Source organism: Aspergillus tanneri, assembly GCF_003426965.1.
Source record: "Aspergillus tanneri strain NIH1004 chromosome Unknown AapTan_5_pilon_pilon_pilon, whole genome shotgun sequence".
NCBI classification, from domain to species: Eukaryota; Fungi; Ascomycota; class Eurotiomycetes; order Eurotiales; family Aspergillaceae; genus Aspergillus; species Aspergillus tanneri.
The window spans coordinates 3485314-3504252 of NW_022984632.1; the positions used below are offsets into that span (position 1 = coordinate 3485314).

Genomic DNA, 18939 nt, shown 5'->3' on the forward strand with positions numbered 1-18939 from the left:
AGTGGCTAGGCATGATACATTGGATTCGGTACATGAGAACGCCGTTCCCAGCAGGATGCAAGGCCATCTCTGAATAGAATCTGGACCAGCAGAGAGTCTAATCGCGCTGAAGAGTAGAACACAGCCAATGAGGATGAATTTGGAGTATTGGAATGGTCCTAAAACGGAAGTGAAGAATGAAGAGATCGCCGCAACCGGAAGCAAGACCTAGCCGCTGGTTAGGGGGCACGTGTGCTAGTATAACCAGGGTAATTGAGCCAGTTAAGGGAGTGAAAACTGAAAGTAACCTCATCGTTTACCTTGGTGGACTGCAACTTCAATGCAATGCCCTTGTGTGGGGATTATCCTGATCAGGAAGGATATAATAAATGTGGGTCTATAAAACAGGAAGTGGAGCAAATATCTAATAAGGGTGGGGACAATAGATAGAATGTTCTACATAGCCAACAAAAAGAAGAAATCGAATGCAGATGATGAGACAAGGGATTTCGTCCTCGCAAAAAGGCCTACCATCTTTAGCAGTTTATGCAAAAGATTATGCTGGAGTCACAGTATTTCTGCGCCTATCTAGGGGTTAGTGGCTACTATCCATCATAGGGAGCTTCGCAAGCAGATTCTTTTCCTGCCTTTTAGTAATTGTCAATTTTTTTACCGGCCCCGAACAATGCTGAATAATTTCAGGCATGATCGCTTAAGCGAAATAGGGAGATGTACAGTATATTTATGTACTGTAGCGAGACCTTTTCAAGGGGCACATGACCCGTATCCTTGATTTATGTAGCCGCCAAGACTTCATAAGGGCTTTGTCATCATTACTTGTGATTGTTCGGAGTTTAAGCGCAAGCGGCGATAAGCAACAAACACGTGATGCTGAATAAGTGATGCTTTTTTTTTTGTTGGTTGATACTTTGAGGGAGACTTGTGTACTCAACCACAGCACACTCTTTTGTCGCCATCCATCATGATGGCCTTTCGGTCATGGTTAATAGTACCTCTCTCGCGGGGTTACATTGTCCGCCCTCGGTTTCGGAGCACTATTCGTGGTCTGGCCACCGCCACTAGCAGCTCTCAGTATGTTGGCCCCCCCTTCAGGCTAACTCGTTTACCTGTGATACTAATAGCGTTCCGGTAGATCATACGATGTTGTCGTTATTGGAGGTGGACATGCTGGTTCGGAGGCCTGTGCTGCGGCGGCTCGCTCTGGTGCTCGCACAGCACTGATCACCCCATCACTCTCCAACATTGGTGTATGTTCATGTAACCCGAGTTTTGGAGGAATTGGAAAGGGCACAATGATCCGTGAAGTCGATGCCATGGATGGGGTTGCTGGACGTATAATCGACAAAGCTGGTGTCATGTTCCGGGTTCTCAACAAATCAAAAGGTCCAGCTGTCTGGGGTCCGCGCGCCCAAATCGACCGTGACTTGTACAAACGATACATGCAGGAAGAATTGCTTCACACGGAAGGACTGAGCATCTTGGAAGGAAAGGTTGCAGACATAGTTGTTTCAAGTGAAGGGATGGAAAATACTTCGGGGCCCACTAAAAGCAAGATCGTTGGAGTCAGGCTTGAATCAGGAGAAGTCATCCCTACCGGCCATGTTGTTATCACAACAGGGACGTTTTTGGGTGGAGAGATCCACATAGGCCTCAAAGCGTTCCCCTCAGGCCGCATGGGTGAGGCACCTACCTACGGACTAAGTAAATCCCTCCGCGATGCTGGCTTCCAGCTCGGCCGTCTGAAAACCGGGACTCCTCCACGACTGGATATGAAGACGATAGACTTCGCACCCCTGGAGATGCAGAGAGGCGATTCACCCCCGCGCCCATTTTCGTACCTGAATAAAACAGTCCAAATTGGTGACGAAGAGCAGCTAAACTGCTGGATGACCTATACAAATGAAGCTGCACATGACATTGTCCGTGCGAATTTGGACAAGTCGGTGCACATACGGGAAACCGTAAAAGGGCCGCGGTACTGTCCTTCTCTAGAGTCGAAAATAATCCGTTTTCATGACAAAAAGCGCCATTTGATCTGGCTGGAACCAGAAGGTTTCGCGCCCAACGAGGTTATATATCCGAATGGGATCTCCATGACCATTCCGGAGGATGCCCAGCTTGCCATGTTACGGACGATTCGCGGCCTCGAGAATGTACATATGCTTCAACCTGGGTATGGGGTGGAGTATGACTACATCGACCCCCGCAACCTCTGGCCCACGCTTGAGACGAAACTGATAGGTGGTCTCTACCTTGCTGGGCAAATAAATGGTACCACCGGATATGAAGAAGCAACAGGACAAGGGATTATCGCCGGCACAAATGCTAGTCTGTCAGCCCAAGGTCGACCACCGCTTACACTTAGCCGGTCGGATGGGTTCATTGGGATCATGATAGACGACCTTATTACAAAAGGAGTATCCGAGCCTTATCGCATGTTCACGGCTCGGAGCGAATTCCGCATGACCACTCGATCAGATAACGCTGATTTCCGTCTAACACGTTTGGCGCACAAGGCTGGTATTGTTACAGAGAAGCGCTGGCGTCATTTCAGCGATATCGAAGCACAAATCGGAGAACTTCGGAGCCTTCTCTCCAGTACAAAGATGTCATCCAACGCCTGGAGCCGGAATGGTTTTAAAGTTCGAGCCGATACCTCAATCCGTTCTGCTGCAGAGATACTCTCCGTCGACGGAGTCGATATTGATACTTTGATTCCTCTCATTGAATCCCCTTCCGGAGTCGCCTATACACCCTCATCCTTCGACCCTGAAATTCGAGCCCGTTTAACTATCGAACGCCGATATGCCCCATTGATCACACAGCAGCAGTCAAGAGCAAGGAAATTCTTGCAGGATGAAAATCTGCGCCTCCCTGCTGATCTAGATTATTCGAAGGTTAAGGGCATTAGTAACGAAGAAAAGCAAGCCCTTGAGCGTGTCAGACCAGTCAGCGTGGGGATGGCTCGACGGATTGAAGGAGTCACTCCAACGGGCGCCCTGCTATTACTTTCACATGTGCGCAGGAATGCTGCTCTCACGTCGGATGATGCTCTTGGAGAGGCACCAGTGGAGGTATTGTCCCAATCAAGAACACCGTGAAGCAACTATATTTCCCTTTCATTTCATTCCTTTTACATCCATTCTGCCTTCGTCGGATATGTATAGACGTCGATCGCATCCGTCATTTGGTATTCAGCGAGAAAAGCAACCGGTGGTGCTTGAGGAGTTCAATTGCACATGTGGAGCAGGTTTTAAAGCTATTAATAGTTTCGAGGGGAACGTGGGGCGGCTTTATTTATGTATTCTAGATATATATATTTACATATTGTACATAGTACTTTGTAGGATATACTTGGTATATGTGTTATGCTCAATCTCCTGAGCTACCATGTCAATGCAAATTTGTCAACCTAATACTTAAGGGCTGGCACCGAGTGCTTCACTATGTGAATGTCTGAGAGCTCCACCCAATGAAACTGGCACTGGAGCCGTCATGACACCCAAACATGACAAACAGAACAAACATTGCAAATACTTGGAGCTTCCGTGAACGACTTCACGACAATCCAAACACTGCTCCTACTTCAACCTCAAAGTCACTGATGTTTTTGGCATGGCTACCTCTCACCTCCCTTATCTTAGTCATATGACCGCTGTCTAGGAGTTTTGTACCGAAGGTACTGCCCATTAACCCCAGCTGTATACCCAGTACTCGAGCGCTTTGACCGTCGACGGACCCTACTAGGACACCGATATCTAAGGCCTCCCCAATTTCAGCCAGTCTACAAATTCAACTGGCCCTCTATGATCTGGCCTTTCGGAGTTCATCAACGTTGCGCCATACAAGAGCTTCATAACGCGGACTTCTCAGTTTAGCCGAATGTGTTTCTCGAAGTGTCAAATACAGCGGAATAGAAGGAAAGTGATCTAGCAATGGCGACGCCTACATCAAGTAGCCTGTCCACCTCAGCCTCTCAAAAGGGGTACAAGTGCACCCTACCCTCAGAAAGGGTATTTTCCATCCAGATCGGAACGGAACTCTTTCGTCTTTCAGGAGCCTCGATTGCATCCGATGGTCAGTTGGCCCACCATGGACGCTTTCCGAACTGAGTAGGTGCTAAGTGTTTGGAGCCCCGTCGTATTTCTCCCAGTTCTTCGAGGAGCAGCTTCGCCAGAACGGAGACGGAGCGAACATTCGCACGCTATATATAGACCGAGATCCAGCCACCTTCCGGGAAATCGCAAGGCATTTACAAGGTATGATATCTGGTTTCGGCGGTAGTTTATGGTATACCTAAAGCTAATACATACGACTGCGGCAGGGTATCACATACGGCCCAGAGATGGCTCCGAGTTTGTGAAGTTGTTCGCAGATGCCCAATTCTACAGCTGTACGGTTCTCGCATAGACTCCAATCCAATACGTCAAGCAGCTAACAATGAATCGTAATTATAGTACCTCGGTTGAATTCTCAGCTGTTTGAATCCGCAATCACCATAGAGATCGGCGGTCGCGATTTCCAAATACCCCGCGACATCTTTTCGGGACCGGGCGATTCCCCGAATTTTTTTTCCTTGGGCTTTGGTGCTTTCTTCGCTTCACCGTCCCAGACCTTCCCCGGACTCGACCGCGTTGGGCTTCTACGCCCTCCCGCTATCGTAGCCCCCAGCATCCCCAACCGATCAGGCGATGTCTTTGCAGAACTCCTCCATCTCTTGCGAGGATATCCGTTACAGATTAAGAACGAGACTCATCGAGAGGAACTTCTCCGTGACTGCCGTTACTTCCACCTCCGTGGATTAGAACAGAAGTTAATCCCTCATCATATTAGCTACAATCCCGTCCGGCAAAGGTCTGAGATTGTCATTCGTTTAGAGGATGTCCGTCGATCCGGAGTCAGTTTCGCACCCGATGAAAATCATTCACCATCCACTGGCTGGGTGTTGTATTCGCGCCCATTCGTTGATGAAGAGCCCCTAGACTTGATTGTGGAAATTGGAGATGAATGCAGCATTGTTGATCTTGTGCGCATGCGCGTAGAGTTCCTGCACCTTACCAAGACCCGTTTCTCATGTCTACACCAAGTGATTACCAACAAAGTCACGAACACCCAATCACCAAGCGGAACTCCTCCAGCCCATGAGGGTGCTGCTATTCGTATCGAGCGCGATACAGATTTGACCGTTGATGGCCAGTCAACTTTATATGACGCCATATTTAGTGCAGGTACTGAGCATACAGAGGGCGTCACAGAATCATCTCGCCCCGTTAAACGGAGGCGAATCGACGGATCATCAAGTGGAAGCGCTAAATGGATTGTACGAAATGGGCAATGGCGTATGCGCGCCGAGCCCTCTGCTACGGGCGGAGGGGTGGATATTATATTGGTTGCAGTCAAATTGGACGTGTATAGTGAGCAGAGGATGCGGAATGAGGCTAGAGCGTTCCTATCCTCATAATATCAGACTGCCAGTTCGAGGAGTGTTAAGTATGGTGCCTGCTGGTTTCTCGCATACATTTAGATTTATATATACGCCTAATCTGAGAACACCTAGCTAATGTCAATTACTTAACTGATTAATCAAAGTTCTATTTTCTCGATATTGCGACATACTACAGAGTAGCTAAGGTGAAGGTGTGGGTGGTAGTAATTCCCAGGCTGGTGTTACAATAAGTCTTCCTCATTAACTAGCGGGGGAGAATCACATCCTATTATGAGATGCTTTTCCAGTGCAAAAAAATTTATATGACTTTAACTGCATAGAAGAAGTTGCTCTCGTTGACTTGAAGAATGGATGGAACGGAAACCGTGCAAATTGGGGTATACGTACCCTTGATGCAGTTTGTCTTGTTTGTTTCCTTTACCTAGCCTCCGTTAGGTATTTGGTTGTGATCTCCCACCAGTTCTCATCATTCTTCTTCACCCCTGCACCAATTCCTCATATTCTGTGGAATTTATCGGTCAAAATACCGACTCTCCCTCACAAGCAACATGTCAGCCGCCTCCCCTACGGACCCCCTGCGCAACCACCTTGTCTATACGCCACAGCCCCTGAAATTCGGCACCAGCGGTCGCCGTGGCGAAGTGATCCATCTGACGCAGCTCGAGATCTACACCAATGTGCTTGCTGAAGTTCGGTATCTGCAGTCTCTCCCCATTTCCGAAGGGGGGATCCAGCCCGGAGACAACTTTTATTATGCACATGACTTGCGTCCCAGCTCTACCCAGTATGTCGAGAACAACCGAGGCGGTCTTTGCCAGGCCGTCGAGCAGGCTGTGAGAGATGGAGGCATGCGTCCCATCAACTTGGGCGCCATACCCACGCCCGCCCTCACATACCACGCCCTCCAGCATGGCAAAGGTAGCATTATGGTCACCGGTAGCCACATTCCCTTCAATCGTAACGGCTATAAACTCAATACGTCGAAAGGAGAGCTATTGAAGAAGGACGAACAGCCGATCAACCGTGCGGTTGAACGCACACGCGAGGAGCTCCTCTCACAGCCCTTCGCTGATTCCCTATTCAATCAACATGGCATGCTCCGCAACGCGCCTCCCGATCTGCTTCCCGCCATTGCGGACGGCAAAACGGCCTACCTTCAACGCTACCAGGACTTCTTCCGAGGAGAGTCGCTCCAAGGCATGAAGATCCTCGCCTACCAACACTCAGCCGTCGGCCGCGATCTCCTGGTAGAGCTCTTCCAACTGCTTGGAGCAGAAGTTACACCGGCCGGCCGTAGCGACACTTTTGTTCCCATCGACACAGAAGCAATTGATCAGGCCCAGCTCGACACTGTCCAGCAATTCTACGACAGCACCGCCCAGTCATTTGACGCTGTTATTTCCACAGACGGCGATAGCGATCGCCCACTCCTCTTGGCACCCAAAGGGGGCCAGCTGCGCTTTTTTGGAGGCGACTTGTTGGGCATGATCGTCGCCGAATTCTTGGGTGCTGATGCCGTTGTCGTCCCCATCAGCAGCAACGATGCCATTGATCAGGGACCGCTGGCCCAGGTGACCGAGCCGAAAACGAAAATCGGCAGTCCCTACGTGATTGCAGGGATGCAGAGCGCTGCATCCAAAGGCCACCATCGCGTCTGTGGATGGGAGGCTAATGGGGGATTTCTCACTGGCTCTGACATCACCCGCAATGGAAACCTGCTAACGGCCCTTCCTACCCGTGACGCCATGTTGCCGCTGCTCTGCGTCTTGTTTGCGGCGAGGAAGCGCCAGATGCCCTTGCCTGAGCTCTTCGCTACGCTGCCGCACCGCTTCAGCAAGGCCGCGTTAATTCGCAATTTCCCGCGACCAACTAGCATGAAGGTTATTGAGCGCCTCTCCCCCGGGGACTCTGCCATGCAAGAGGTCACGTATCATTCCACCAGTATCACTGCGCACGATTCGCATCGTGCAGCCCTGGATGTCACTGAGTCACAGGCCCAGCGTCTGCAAGAGATCCGTCAAGAACTCCAGAAGGTGTTCTCTGCTGAACACGGGTTTAGCTCCGTGGCTCGTCTGAATTACACCGACGGCGTTCGTATTATCTTTGCCAATGGCGAGGTCGCGCACGTCCGTCCCTCCGGTAACGCTGATGAGCTGCGGATCTATGCGGTGGCGGACTCGCAGGCTCGGGCCGATGCTATCACCGCACAGGGTGTCGCGGAGCCAGATGGACTTCTTCGGCGTCTGGAGCGCCTGGTATAAGTGGTGTGGCTCTTGAGCCATTGCTGCGCGTGCTTTCAACCATCTGGGGATCGTACCTGGGGCCACAATTGACTCCTATAATTCAGTAAATGTGTTTTGAGAATCTTAATTACCATACCCAAGCCTTCAAAGCGCATGGCATTATACAATTTGCATCGATATTCTATTATATAATTAGTGTGGAATTCTCCCGTACAGTTGAATCAGCCCACCAGAGCCTCATGGTGGTATAAAGGCATCCTTCTACAGTTCAATGACTGCGTCCAGGAAGGGCTGGAACATGCCCTTTGGCGGGCCGTGTGAGCCTGCTCCATCCTGGACTGCTTTTAGCTCTAAGACGACAGTTCAGAAGGCGTTCGTATGTGCATATATGTTTTCGTGGCGTTGCTTGCTTAATGGGCCTTATGGATTTGGGCCCACGTAGCCTTTCCGCCCGCCGAATGACGACGGAGAACGGGAGGGAGGCTCGTTTTGAGGATGATCACGAGGTTATTTGATAAGTTAGGTGTAGTTTAACGTAAAATTAAACGGTTGCGTACTTTGTTGTGGTCCTGGAGCTTTTTTTTGTCGTGAATAAGCAGCCTTGGTGCCTCAGGCAGGGTTCGACCTCGGCCCTAACAAAAGGCCTCACTAGCAATCGACGTCCTCTAAGTCAGGTCAATGACAAGCGAGCAGTCTAATGCTTTCTAAATATTGCTCTTGATAAGACTATTATATGCAATTTCCACCTGGCTTTAGTTAAAGGAATACCTTCCCCTTCTAGTTCAATCGTTCATCACTTCAATACATATTAGGGGCGGGGATGGTAGCCAGCTCTGTGCCGTCTCTATGCATATTTCGAATAGGAACACCTATGCCTCTGCGTGTTTTTCGCCATTGGTAAAAAGAGTTAGCTCTCTGCATATTATAGAACAAGGGACTGTGCAGACGGCATCAAGCAATTTAAAAAATCTCTCATACAACCTCAAATAGTTCCCATCCACTGAAACGGATGGAGTGGAATTTTATTGGAGTTGCCATTCTATGTGCTACTGATGCGTTATGCAAATATGAGGTAACAGAATTCAGATGGTCTAGGTTGGGATTGTTACTCTTTATAGCATAATTCCAGATATGTTTTTGCTTGTGCCAGTGAAGAAATAGAGCTGGCTCTAAGCTTCTGATTTTTTGGTTATGCAATAAGCCCGCAATATGCCTTGCGATGAGAATAATGCGGGTCTGCGGCAAGGCATTCCTGCCTCCCACAGACAGGGGTTGTCATGGTTATCTACTGTATGTGGGAGTATTTTTGTCCAAACGTTTCAATTTAATCGTGTACCACTGAGAGATGAATGAGAGTTGAGATATATTAGTTAGTTAGCTGGTGGATGTATTATAGCATTGCTTGCAGAGATGTGACACTCCGCAGCTATGTACATATCTGAATGTCCGATGCTTTAGAGAAACTATTGGGATGCTAAAGCCACTCTCCTAGACAGTAGTCCGAACATTATTAATACCTCTTAGTTTACACGCGTAATAGGTCAAATTAAGACGAATATAGATTCAAACTTGTCAGCCTGACTAACGCGCAGGTACCTAATGGACAAGGATTAATTGCTCTTGACATTCAGCTGTATTCCCCACACCTCCGTTTGCAAGAGCTACGGGCCACTGCATGTTATATTTACCAGTCCGATGAAGGTTCGCCACAAATGGCCCAGGGCTGTCCGGGATTTGACCAGATACTCTGAATATATAAAAGGGCCGTCGGAGAATCGATGGGATGCATGTCTATTAGAAATAAGGTGTAAAAAGCTATGAGCCCGTTAAACCCTACGGGTTATCTTAGCAGGCTCAGACCCTCTGGCAAGGAGCCCTCGGGAATAATGCAGAAGTGGCCTCACACTAGGTTATTTTGGTATTAGTTCGAACTCTTACCCACTCCTACAATCCCCTGGACCGATCGGAGACCATGCTGGCGATTCCTCGCAGAGGGTCGGTTACATTAGTACCTGAGGGGTTAATTATTACTCGACTGTATAGGTTGTCGACAAGTCATGCGCCTGGATTGGCTTGTGCTCTCGTGAATAACCGAAGAAAAGGCAAGTTGCACCCGAACACTACTAAATATTTCGCATAGCAAAAGTTTGACAGATTAAAGCGGGCTAAGCCTGGAATAGTATCAATCTAGAAAATTAACGTATCAGTTTGAATCGAGGTCTAGACGCCTTTTGGCTGAACAGTAAAGAAATTCGACAAATAGTAACAGACACCTGCTTTGGCTTAATAGGCGTGGCGTTAACAGCGCGCATTGGCCCACTCAATGATGCTACATCATCGATAAGTACTTTAGGCATATATACATAAGTAGTGACATTCTTTTATAAGGCACTTCCCCTCCTTCTTCAAACCAGGTTAGTGGGGAATTACATTATTATAAATCAGCACAGGCGCCTCTTGTCACTCGCTAATATTTACGCGAAAATGGGCGCCGTCGAAACCCTAGAAGTAAGTCAGAGTCTACCAGAACATGAATTCAAAAAGGTGTCATTGTTAAGAAAGCCTCTTCAACTCTCTGGTGCATTAGACAGGTTCACTTCCTTTAATGTCACCCCCACTATTGGCAGGGAGTTTCCGGAAGCCAGCCTCAAAACATGGCTACAGTCCCCGGACTCAGATATTTTGCTTAGAGACCTTGCAATCACAGGTAAGAGCTTTCGCGTCTGTTTCTCCCGAACACTGTGCTAAGTCCCTCATCTAGTGTCGCAGCGAGGTGTGGTCTTCTTTCGTAAGCAGGATGATATGGATGATAAACTGCTGAAAGAACTAGTACAGCGAATGGGGGAGCTAACCTGGAAACCCAAAACGTCTGGATTATATATCCATCCATTTTTCAATGCTGGACTGCCACTGGGTGGTGATGATAATGAGATTGATGTTATAAGCACCGAGCAGAACAGGGTAGTATTTGAACATCCGAGGATGTTTGTCAAGAGACAAACTGCCCGCCAGGAATGGCATACGGATATTTCACACGAACCCGTGCCGAGTGACTACGCCGTGCTACGCCTTACCGAGTTACCGAAAGGCGGGGGAGGAGGTAAGTTCTTTTATTATTCCTGCCTGTACGTTGCCTCCACTTATTATCGTCTTAGATACACTTTGGGCCTCTGGATACGAGCTTTACGATCGTATATCAAAACCGTACCAGAAATTTCTTGAGAGCCTGTCTGTCACCTTCGCAGAACCCAGATACAACGAAATTGCCAAAAGACTTAACCACCAGCTATACACTCAGCTGCGAGGGTCTCCAGAGAACGTAGGGGCCGAGTTTGTAGCAGTTCATCCTGTGATTCGAACAAACCCTGTTACCGGATGGAAAAGTCTATTTGCTGCTGGCCATTATGCTCAACACATCAATGGCTTAGAGAAAAGCGAAAGTGATCACTTGCTGCAGTGGTTCACTCGGTTAATTACCGAGAATCATGACCTGCAGGTGAGATTTAGATGGCATAATCCGAACGATGTTGGTAAGTTATCAAAGTACTCCTTATAGCCACAATAAATACGTTAAACTGACCAGTAACATGGCAGCAATCTGGGATAATCGATCTGTCTTCCATGCGGCTACTCCGGACATTAATGCTAATGACCAACGGACTGGGCATAGAGCTATGGGAGTAGGGGAACGTCCCTATCTTGATGCGGGGAGCACTAGCCGACGTGAAGCCCTTGGCCTTCTTTAAGTCAACCTGGCTTGGTCTCTGAGGAAGGTAATGGACATGGTAGGGAATTCGGTTTACTTGTCCTGCAAAGGCCTTAATGTTGCACCCCGGGTGACAGTATGAAAATTAATAGATCTTGTGTGTACTTGTTCTGCAACACTAATTTGTGTAGTAATCTAACACTGCCTTTAGTCATGTACTCTGCACGAAGTAAACATTAGAATATAAGGATTGAAGGGTGGGAGATAGCAAATAATTCACCCAATTTTCAATCATTGTATAATCAGATTGCTGGCGTTCCCGGCCAATGATGAACTCACATTCTTTCAGGAAGAGCTATACATAGCTTTTCGGCTTTCTTGGAGCTATTCAGGTTCGAACCTGACCTTCTTTATTTTTATTCTCGGAAATATCCCGGAGGCCTAGTTGGTTCACAAATGCCTGAATTTCTCCTTGCCTCGGAAATGCTTTGGTAAGCCCATCTACCAGTATTCTGCCTGTAGGCGTACAGCTGACTTGAATCCTTTTATTAAAGCATCCTAGAGTAACTAGTAGCAGTAGCAGCATCAGTATTCATTAATCTGTCCTAGATTACATATAAATGTCGCCCATGCAGGGTCGCACTGACACAGCGTTGAGGAAGCTGCACCTGGCGGCCGGACACCACGGAGTTCGTAGATGGCTCAGAAAGAAAGGAATAGTGCTAAACAAGCAAAATAGACAAAGACTTAAATGAATGTCAACACCGAGGATTAACACCACCTAACAAACTGCGGCTCTGAGACTGCTTAACCCCTGATGGAACCCGTACCTCTCCGTCCGCAGTATCCCCTTCCATCTCACTGGGGTTACACCGTAGATCCCAATCCTATCTCACATCCACCAACACAGTGGCCGCCGGCGCAGCCTCCCCAACGCATTTTACATATTTCCGTACCATTTTCTGGTCTGCTCGACGGCTGCAGGTGACCTGGTCCTGCGTCCGCTGGTATAAACTCGCTTTAGGCAACAGCCCAATGTCCTTATTAGTTATCTTGTCTCGGCCTGCGCAAGGTTAGTGACCCATGTCGCTGTAAAATTTACTACTTGAAAATGCCCGAGATGGCCCGTTTTTATTATAAAATCTGCCACTACTCCGCTTGCCTTTGTCCCCTATATCACTAATTTATAGCCGTCCATCCAGACACCGACACAGCCTTTCCTTTAAAGCTCCTATCGTAGATCTATCCGTAGGTCTGTTAGAATTGGGCACGTTATATATGTAAATATTTAGGCGTTTGATTGTTAAGATCGCAACTGCAGCGCGCCAATTTGCGCACTTTAATACTGCTAAGATATTTGCTAAGTCCAATCCTTCCTGTATACATCTGCATGAGCACCGAGCTGGTTACCTTTTGGAGATTTCCCCAGTACCGTAGGATGCCCTTTTCTGGCGCGTTAATTAGGCTCTTAGTTGGCCGTTCTGTCCTTAACTGTTGCCATGTCATGGCCCCCTTGGCCTTTAACTCCACCCTAATCCTTCACTTAGCCGCCGATTGCAGCATGATCAGTTGTTATCCCTATAAAAGTCTTTGTTACGCTATCTGCTTAGCAAGCTAGTCGGCTGCTTTATTTCCAGGCATGCTTTGAGGAGAACTTATCTAGAGAGTTATATAGTGTCTAATTAATATACTAGATGACGGCAAAAGGTCTGCCAGTAATGGCCGCGCTGTTTTTGTCCGCCCATTCGCCAACCCTTCCACCACTCACCCAGGCACTTGCTCGCAATCTTCGCACTTGGTCACGGCGCTATGGAATCAGAGGGGGCTGAAAATGGCACCCTCTCGACGTGCAGTACTTTCGGCCATGCCCCGCCGCGCATCTTGACTCCAAATTTCTCGCCTTTGGAACATGTCCGATTTGCTCTAGTTGTCTCTTCCGTCCTACTGGTCCCATATTGGTACGTTGCCAGCAGTGCTCCATGATTCTTGTTGGTTACTGTATCCTTAACTTGTGCGTGTCATAGGTTCTCCTTCTGGCCTAATCCGAACGAAAAGTATCCTCGGTCCTCCGGTTTACACTTCTTCTATCTCACTTTAGGCATTTTGCCGCAAGATTATAGTACTTTATTGGCCTACCCAGCCAGCTATTAAGCTTTATATATCCCTGCTCTTTGGGTTTACTTTCTGATGTCATGACCTCGTATCCACTCCAGCCTGTGCTCGCACTTTACTTGCAATATCAGCTCGTCGCACTCTTACATTCATTGTTCATATTCTGTGAGCCGGCCAGGCACCAAATGAAGCGCCATGACACACAATCCCATCAAATGTGACGAGAAAAGCAAAGTTACGAATAAAGTTTTAGCCATCCTTAACATTGGTGATCGACGATCCGCTATTGCCTTTTTGCTTTTGAGCGGCAGCCCGATCATCAGCTGTGATCTACTCAACTATGCTCCTGCGTCTTGCTGGAAGACTAGCGTATCTTGTTGTGTGAATAAATTACTGTATTTCTGTATAACACATATAGCATAAATAGGGGGTGCTACCGCCCACGGGTTTATAATTATGATACAATTATCGCCTCCTAAGAAAAAGCAAGGACTCTACAATAAAGCTTACACATATTATTATTTCACTATGCAAACCTTTTTGCTTACCATAATTATATTAATGCTGAATCTTGTCCAACCAGGGGACTCCGTTGTGGGTGGTAGGCCTACTACCATAGAGGAACACCCTTATCAACTGAGCCTACAACATTATGGGAGCCATATATGTGGTGCCAGTATTCTCAGCCGTAATATTGCCCTTATAGCAGCACAATGCACTGATGGTACGTCGGCATCATCTCTGTCCGCTAGAGCTAGCTCCAGTTTCAGAGGACAAGGTGGACAAGTTATCAACGTCGCTCGAATCAAACAGCATCCCAAATATAATCCTGGAAGCTCGGACTATGATGTCTCCGTTCTCATTCTCGCAGGCGTAATTGAATTTGGCAATGGGGCACAACCGATAGGGCTCCAACCTAGAGGACAAGAGGTAGCCGTAGGCGCTACTGGTACAATCACCGGGTGGGGCACATTGAGCAGCGGTGGAAGCCTACCTAGTCAACTGCAGGTAGTTGATATATACAGAATTAGTCACATTCAATTACAGATCGCATGATTTGCTACAAGGCGAGTGGGAAGGGTAGCTGCCAAGGAGATGCAGGTGGGCCTCTTATTACAAATGGGGTACTGGCTGGTGTCGTTTCCGGCGGCATAGATTGCGCACATCCTTCGTACTCTGATATCTTTGCAAAAATCAGCAACCCAGAGATACACGATCATATAGCGAGTAATTGATTTGGGGAATATATGTACTGGGTTTTCTTGGTTCCTTGATAAATCTGGAAGTTAGAATTGGTTAAATACTATTAGTTAGGCATAAGGACCGCAGGTATCATCGTGCGGATGCTCGCGTCAACAGTCAAATTGCTGTAATTCCTGCCTTATTCCATTCGTGAACATAAAACTTCTGTTCTGATGAACACATTTAATTCTGCATCTAATAAAATCCCATTGTACACAGCTTCATTACTCTTTGTCCCTTTCGTGTTAGTTTGAGCTTGAGTTTTCTTGCCGTTTCAGGGCATAAGCGTGCGGAGCTTGCAGAGCGCGTGTCACAAGTTCTTATCCACTAGATCTTTCAAGTACTTTTATATTGGGTTTAGTGTCCCTTCTCTCACCCAGCTGGGTGTAGTTAGCTGCACTGGTATACCCTCTTATAATTCCGCAGTGCTACCCAAATGGATTTATAGGGGCCTCAACCATTAATACCCCATGTTCCAGTGATCCAGACATCTTTTAGCACTGTAAAGAAGGTCAGAGAAGCCAAAGGAAGTGTGGGACTAAGAGGGGTTAGTCAGAATACCTAAAGCAGTTCCGGACATCTCCTGTTAATTTGGCTTGCAGCGTGATTGTCCTGTCCTCCAGGGCTTTGCTGCCAATAATGGCGCAATTAGATTGACATCCAGAGAATCAAGGATAAATGTAGCAACCTAGATGGCCGTGGCACTTCAGAGTTTTCTGAAAGTTATTAGTATGTATAGAACCAAAATAGTCAGCCCGTTCACCCGGACATTCATGTTTGGTGGCACCCAGCGCTCAAGGAATTGCACATTATACGAAGAAATGCTAAACACTATCAATTAATATACGAGTTTAGACGAAATTTAGGCTCAGTTGTAAGGTTCACTAAGCGTATGTACAGATTGTACAACCTTTCTCTTTGCTTTCTTATACTTTCCTGGAATTCCTCGATTCCAACTCTCCCACTCTGCCAGTTGTCCCTAGCTCTTTGTAGTTGGCTTTCTTTTTTTTAGATAGGCAACCTCTAACCTACTAACCTTTACCTGAAGCTCATCAATCTGTTCCTCCAATGATTGGGCATCTATGCCAATCACGGTAAGTCGTCGGGCTAGCTTCTGCGACAAGTCAATCATGAATTCACCGCCCTCTGCTATAAGCTGTTCGACTTTTTTGCTCGCAAACATGGTGTACTTCAGTGCAGAATATTAAGATAACAATTTCTGAGCTGGATTATCCTGCGTATTCGGGCTAGGTGTCGAATCGTAGACGAGACGTATAGCAACTGCGAGGTACGGAAACAACGCATAATCTTATGAGTCTGACAAAGCAGCTGGGAAGGAACTCCTAGCGCCGTAGATGGCTAAGGTACGAGTGTCCTTTCCTCTCCACATTCGTATAGCTCCAAAATCCCATATGTACATCTATTAGCGCTTACAACACAATAATAGGTTATACTTACTATAATTATTAATTACTGTAAATTAGGGCTTTGTTTCTTTTTACACTCCCTGCTTTTAAAATGCTTGTTTATCCCAGATATTTTATTATTATAATAATGTTATGCGTGGGGGTTGGTAACGAGCTGAATGGGGCGCTACGGTGCGAAAGGGAGTGTCTATATAGGAGAGAAGATAGAGCCACGTATATTGCAGAACTAATCGCTGGCCTTCAAGAGTTCAGGCCCGCGGGTGCGAATATAAACACTTCGCACCTGACTAAGCATCTTAGCTAAGGATCTAGCTATCGCGCTTCCGAGCGCTCCTAACAAATAAACCCTATATTAAATAATACTCTAATATATATGGCATTAAAAAACAGGCTTTCTAGTATAGATCTTAGCAAGCTGGTTAAATTAATCCTATAAATCACCTCGAGTTCTGTTTCTATCCTAGTGCGGGTAATAGAATTTCTTACTTATTCCTATACCAATAGGTGTTTGTTTCCACCACTTTTTAAAGACAGAATTAGTAGACCATGAGTGGCTTAGTTTGAGATTTTTGTTGTCAGCTAGTGAGAATTGATCAGGATAAATGCCATTCCAATACATGACGTGTTTTTTCTAGATAGCTAGAGGGCTAAGCTCATCTGACAGATTAAATTAAGCTAATTTAGGTAGTGGAGAGATCCTCCAATGTATCATGGTGATCTGCGCACGATCATTGCCGGCCATCTACGCTCATGATGAGCCGGCATGAGTCATTTCTTGGCATGAGGCCCGATTCGCGCGCCAAGACAAGGTCTCTAGGTTGTATATGTATATCAAAAGTTGTCTGGTTTGGACTTCTTTTTCGTACACAACTCAAAGTTTTACTTGCAGCTCGGTCTCAAACGTCTCGCTATGGAGTCAACTCAGACGACCTCGATATCCGCTGCGCACGGTGCTACTGTTGCGACCACACCGTCCAATCCAGCATTGGGAGACAAGCCTATGTTCGACGAGGCGATCGATGAAAAGCCCGGACCGCCGTTGTCGGAAAGCGATCGGTCTATGGATTTTACCGAGGACTCGATAGGAAAGTCAGGGGAGGATGAACGCCAATACCCGGGCAAGGCTAAGCTCGCCATCATTATGTTCGGTTTGAATTTGACCATGTTCCTCGTTGGCCTTGACAATACTATTATCTCAACGGCGATTCCCAAAATCACCGATCAATTCCACGCTTTGGAGGATGTGGGCTGGTATGCCAGCGGCTACATGCTCACCGTCTGCGCATTCCAATTGATATGGGGGAAGTTGTACACATTCTACTCGATCAAATGGACCTACATCGTCTCGCTGTCTATTTTCGAACTAGGTTCCTTGATCTGTGGTGTTGCGCCGAACTCAACCGCCCTCATCATCGGCCGCGCGATTGCTGGCATCGGAAGTGGTGGAATTAGCGCTGGGTCATTTCTCCTGGTCGCGTACGCTGTCCCACCACGCCAGCGACCCGCCTTAGTTGGAATTGTCGGCGCCATGTATGGCTTCTCGTCCATTGCCGGCCCCCTCATGGGTGGCGCCTTCACAGATAACCCCAGGCTGACCTGGCGTTGGTGCTTCTACGTCAACCTGCCCCTGGGTTTCGTTTCTGGTCTCATGATAATTCTTTTCCTGACTGTCCCCGGCGACACCAGTTCGCATGATGTCCCCTTTCTGGATCAGCTCAAGCAAATGGATCTCCCAGGGACCATCCTTATTTTCCCCTGTGTCATTTGCCTTCTTCTGGCACTCAAGTGGGGTGGTACACAGTACCCATGGGCCAACGGACGCATTATCGGACTCTTCGTCGTGTCTGGTGTTCTGGCAATCATCTTCGTTGCCGTCCAAATTCGTAGTGGAGATCGTGCGACAATCCCACCCCGACTGTTCAAGAAACGCAATATCTGGGGCTCTGTGGCCTTCGGCTCGTGTATTGTGGCCTGCTTCTTCGTCATGCTGTACTATGTATGACAACTGTATTTCCTTCTCTTCAACGTCATAACTAACCTCCATCTCTCTCTAGATCCCTATCTGGTTCCAAGCCATCAAGGGCGCTAGTCCCATCAAGTCCGGCGTTATGAATCTCCCCATGGTGCTTAGTTTCGTCGTTTTCTCATTCCTCAGCGGCACCCTTACTACCATCACGGGCCACTATGTGCAATGGGCCTATCTCACTATAGTTTTCATGGCTATCGGCACCGGTCTGCTCACTACCCTCAAAGTCGACTCCAGCCACGCCGCTTGGATCGGATACCAGGTGATCTTCGGAGCCGGTGTCGGTTTTGGTCTCCAGTCAGCTTTCACAGCTGTGCAGACAGCTCTTCCCCTGGAAGACATCCCCATTGGAACTGCCATCCTCATCTTCGCAGAGAACCTTGCTGCCGGCATCTTTGTATCGGTAGCTCAGAATGTGTTCACGAACCAGCTCGTCCGCAACCTGAGCACATATGTTCCTTCCATAGACGCCCGTGTGGTCTTGGACGGCGGCGCAACTCAGATTAAGCATGATGTGCCTAGTGAGCTCTACGATAGTGTCTTGCTTGCGTACAATAAATCTCTCATGCAGACGTTTTATGTGGGAGTTGCGCTCGCGTGTTGCGCTATTTTCGGAGCGGTTTGGCTTCAGTGGAAGTCTGTCAAAGGGGAAAAGAAAGATAGCGTGGATGATGCATAGATATATTTCTTGTTTGTTGCATAGATAGCATTCGCCTGTGTACGTAATATTAATAGAT

The 18939-nt window shown here is 47.6% G+C and overlaps 6 protein-coding genes across 6 annotated transcripts; 5 read left to right on the plus strand and 1 right to left on the minus strand.

The window, feature by feature from the left end:
- Nucleotides 1–964: 964 nt before the first annotated feature.
- MTO1 (tRNA modification protein MTO1) lies at nt 965–3101 on the plus strand (the record flags this gene model as incomplete). The annotated part of the gene is made up of 2 exons (XM_033575130.1): nt 965–1071; nt 1133–3101. 2 exons carry the CDS (start codon nt 965–967, stop codon nt 3099–3101), a joined length of 2076 nt encoding a protein of 691 aa, XP_033423148.1.
- Nucleotides 3102–3935: 834 nt separating this feature from the next.
- On the plus strand, nt 3936–5461 carry ATNIH1004_010562 (uncharacterized protein; the record flags this gene model as incomplete). The annotated part of the gene is made up of 4 exons (XM_033575131.1): nt 3936–4077; nt 4134–4259; nt 4325–4393; nt 4458–5461. 4 exons carry the CDS (start codon nt 3936–3938, stop codon nt 5459–5461), a joined length of 1341 nt encoding a protein of 446 aa, XP_033423149.1.
- Nucleotides 5462–5994: 533 nt separating this feature from the next.
- Nucleotides 5995–7707, plus strand: ATNIH1004_010563 (phosphomannomutase; the record flags this gene model as incomplete). Its single annotated transcript, XM_033575132.1, has 1 exon — nt 5995–7707. One exon carries the CDS (start codon nt 5995–5997, stop codon nt 7705–7707), a length of 1713 nt encoding a protein of 570 aa, XP_033423150.1.
- A 2466-nt stretch (nt 7708–10173) lies between these two features.
- On the plus strand, nt 10174–11373 carry ATNIH1004_010564 (TauD/TfdA dioxygenase family protein; the record flags this gene model as incomplete). Its single annotated transcript, XM_033575133.1, has 5 exons — nt 10174–10197; nt 10252–10396; nt 10451–10789; nt 10845–11219; nt 11360–11373. 5 exons carry the CDS (start codon nt 10174–10176, stop codon nt 11371–11373), a joined length of 897 nt encoding a protein of 298 aa, XP_033423151.1.
- A 4355-nt stretch (nt 11374–15728) lies between these two features.
- On the minus strand, nt 15729–15932 carry ATNIH1004_010565 (uncharacterized protein; the record flags this gene model as incomplete). Its single annotated transcript, XM_033575134.1, has 2 exons — nt 15729–15734; nt 15786–15932. 2 exons carry the CDS (start codon nt 15930–15932, stop codon nt 15729–15731), a joined length of 153 nt encoding a protein of 50 aa, XP_033423152.1.
- Nucleotides 15933–17086: 1154 nt separating this feature from the next.
- Nucleotides 17087–18881, plus strand: ATNIH1004_010566 (MDR family MFS transporter; the record flags this gene model as incomplete). Its single annotated transcript, XM_033575135.1, has 2 exons — nt 17087–18172; nt 18231–18881. 2 exons carry the CDS (start codon nt 17087–17089, stop codon nt 18879–18881), a joined length of 1737 nt encoding a protein of 578 aa, XP_033423153.1.
- Between the last annotated feature and the right edge of the window lie 58 nt (nt 18882–18939).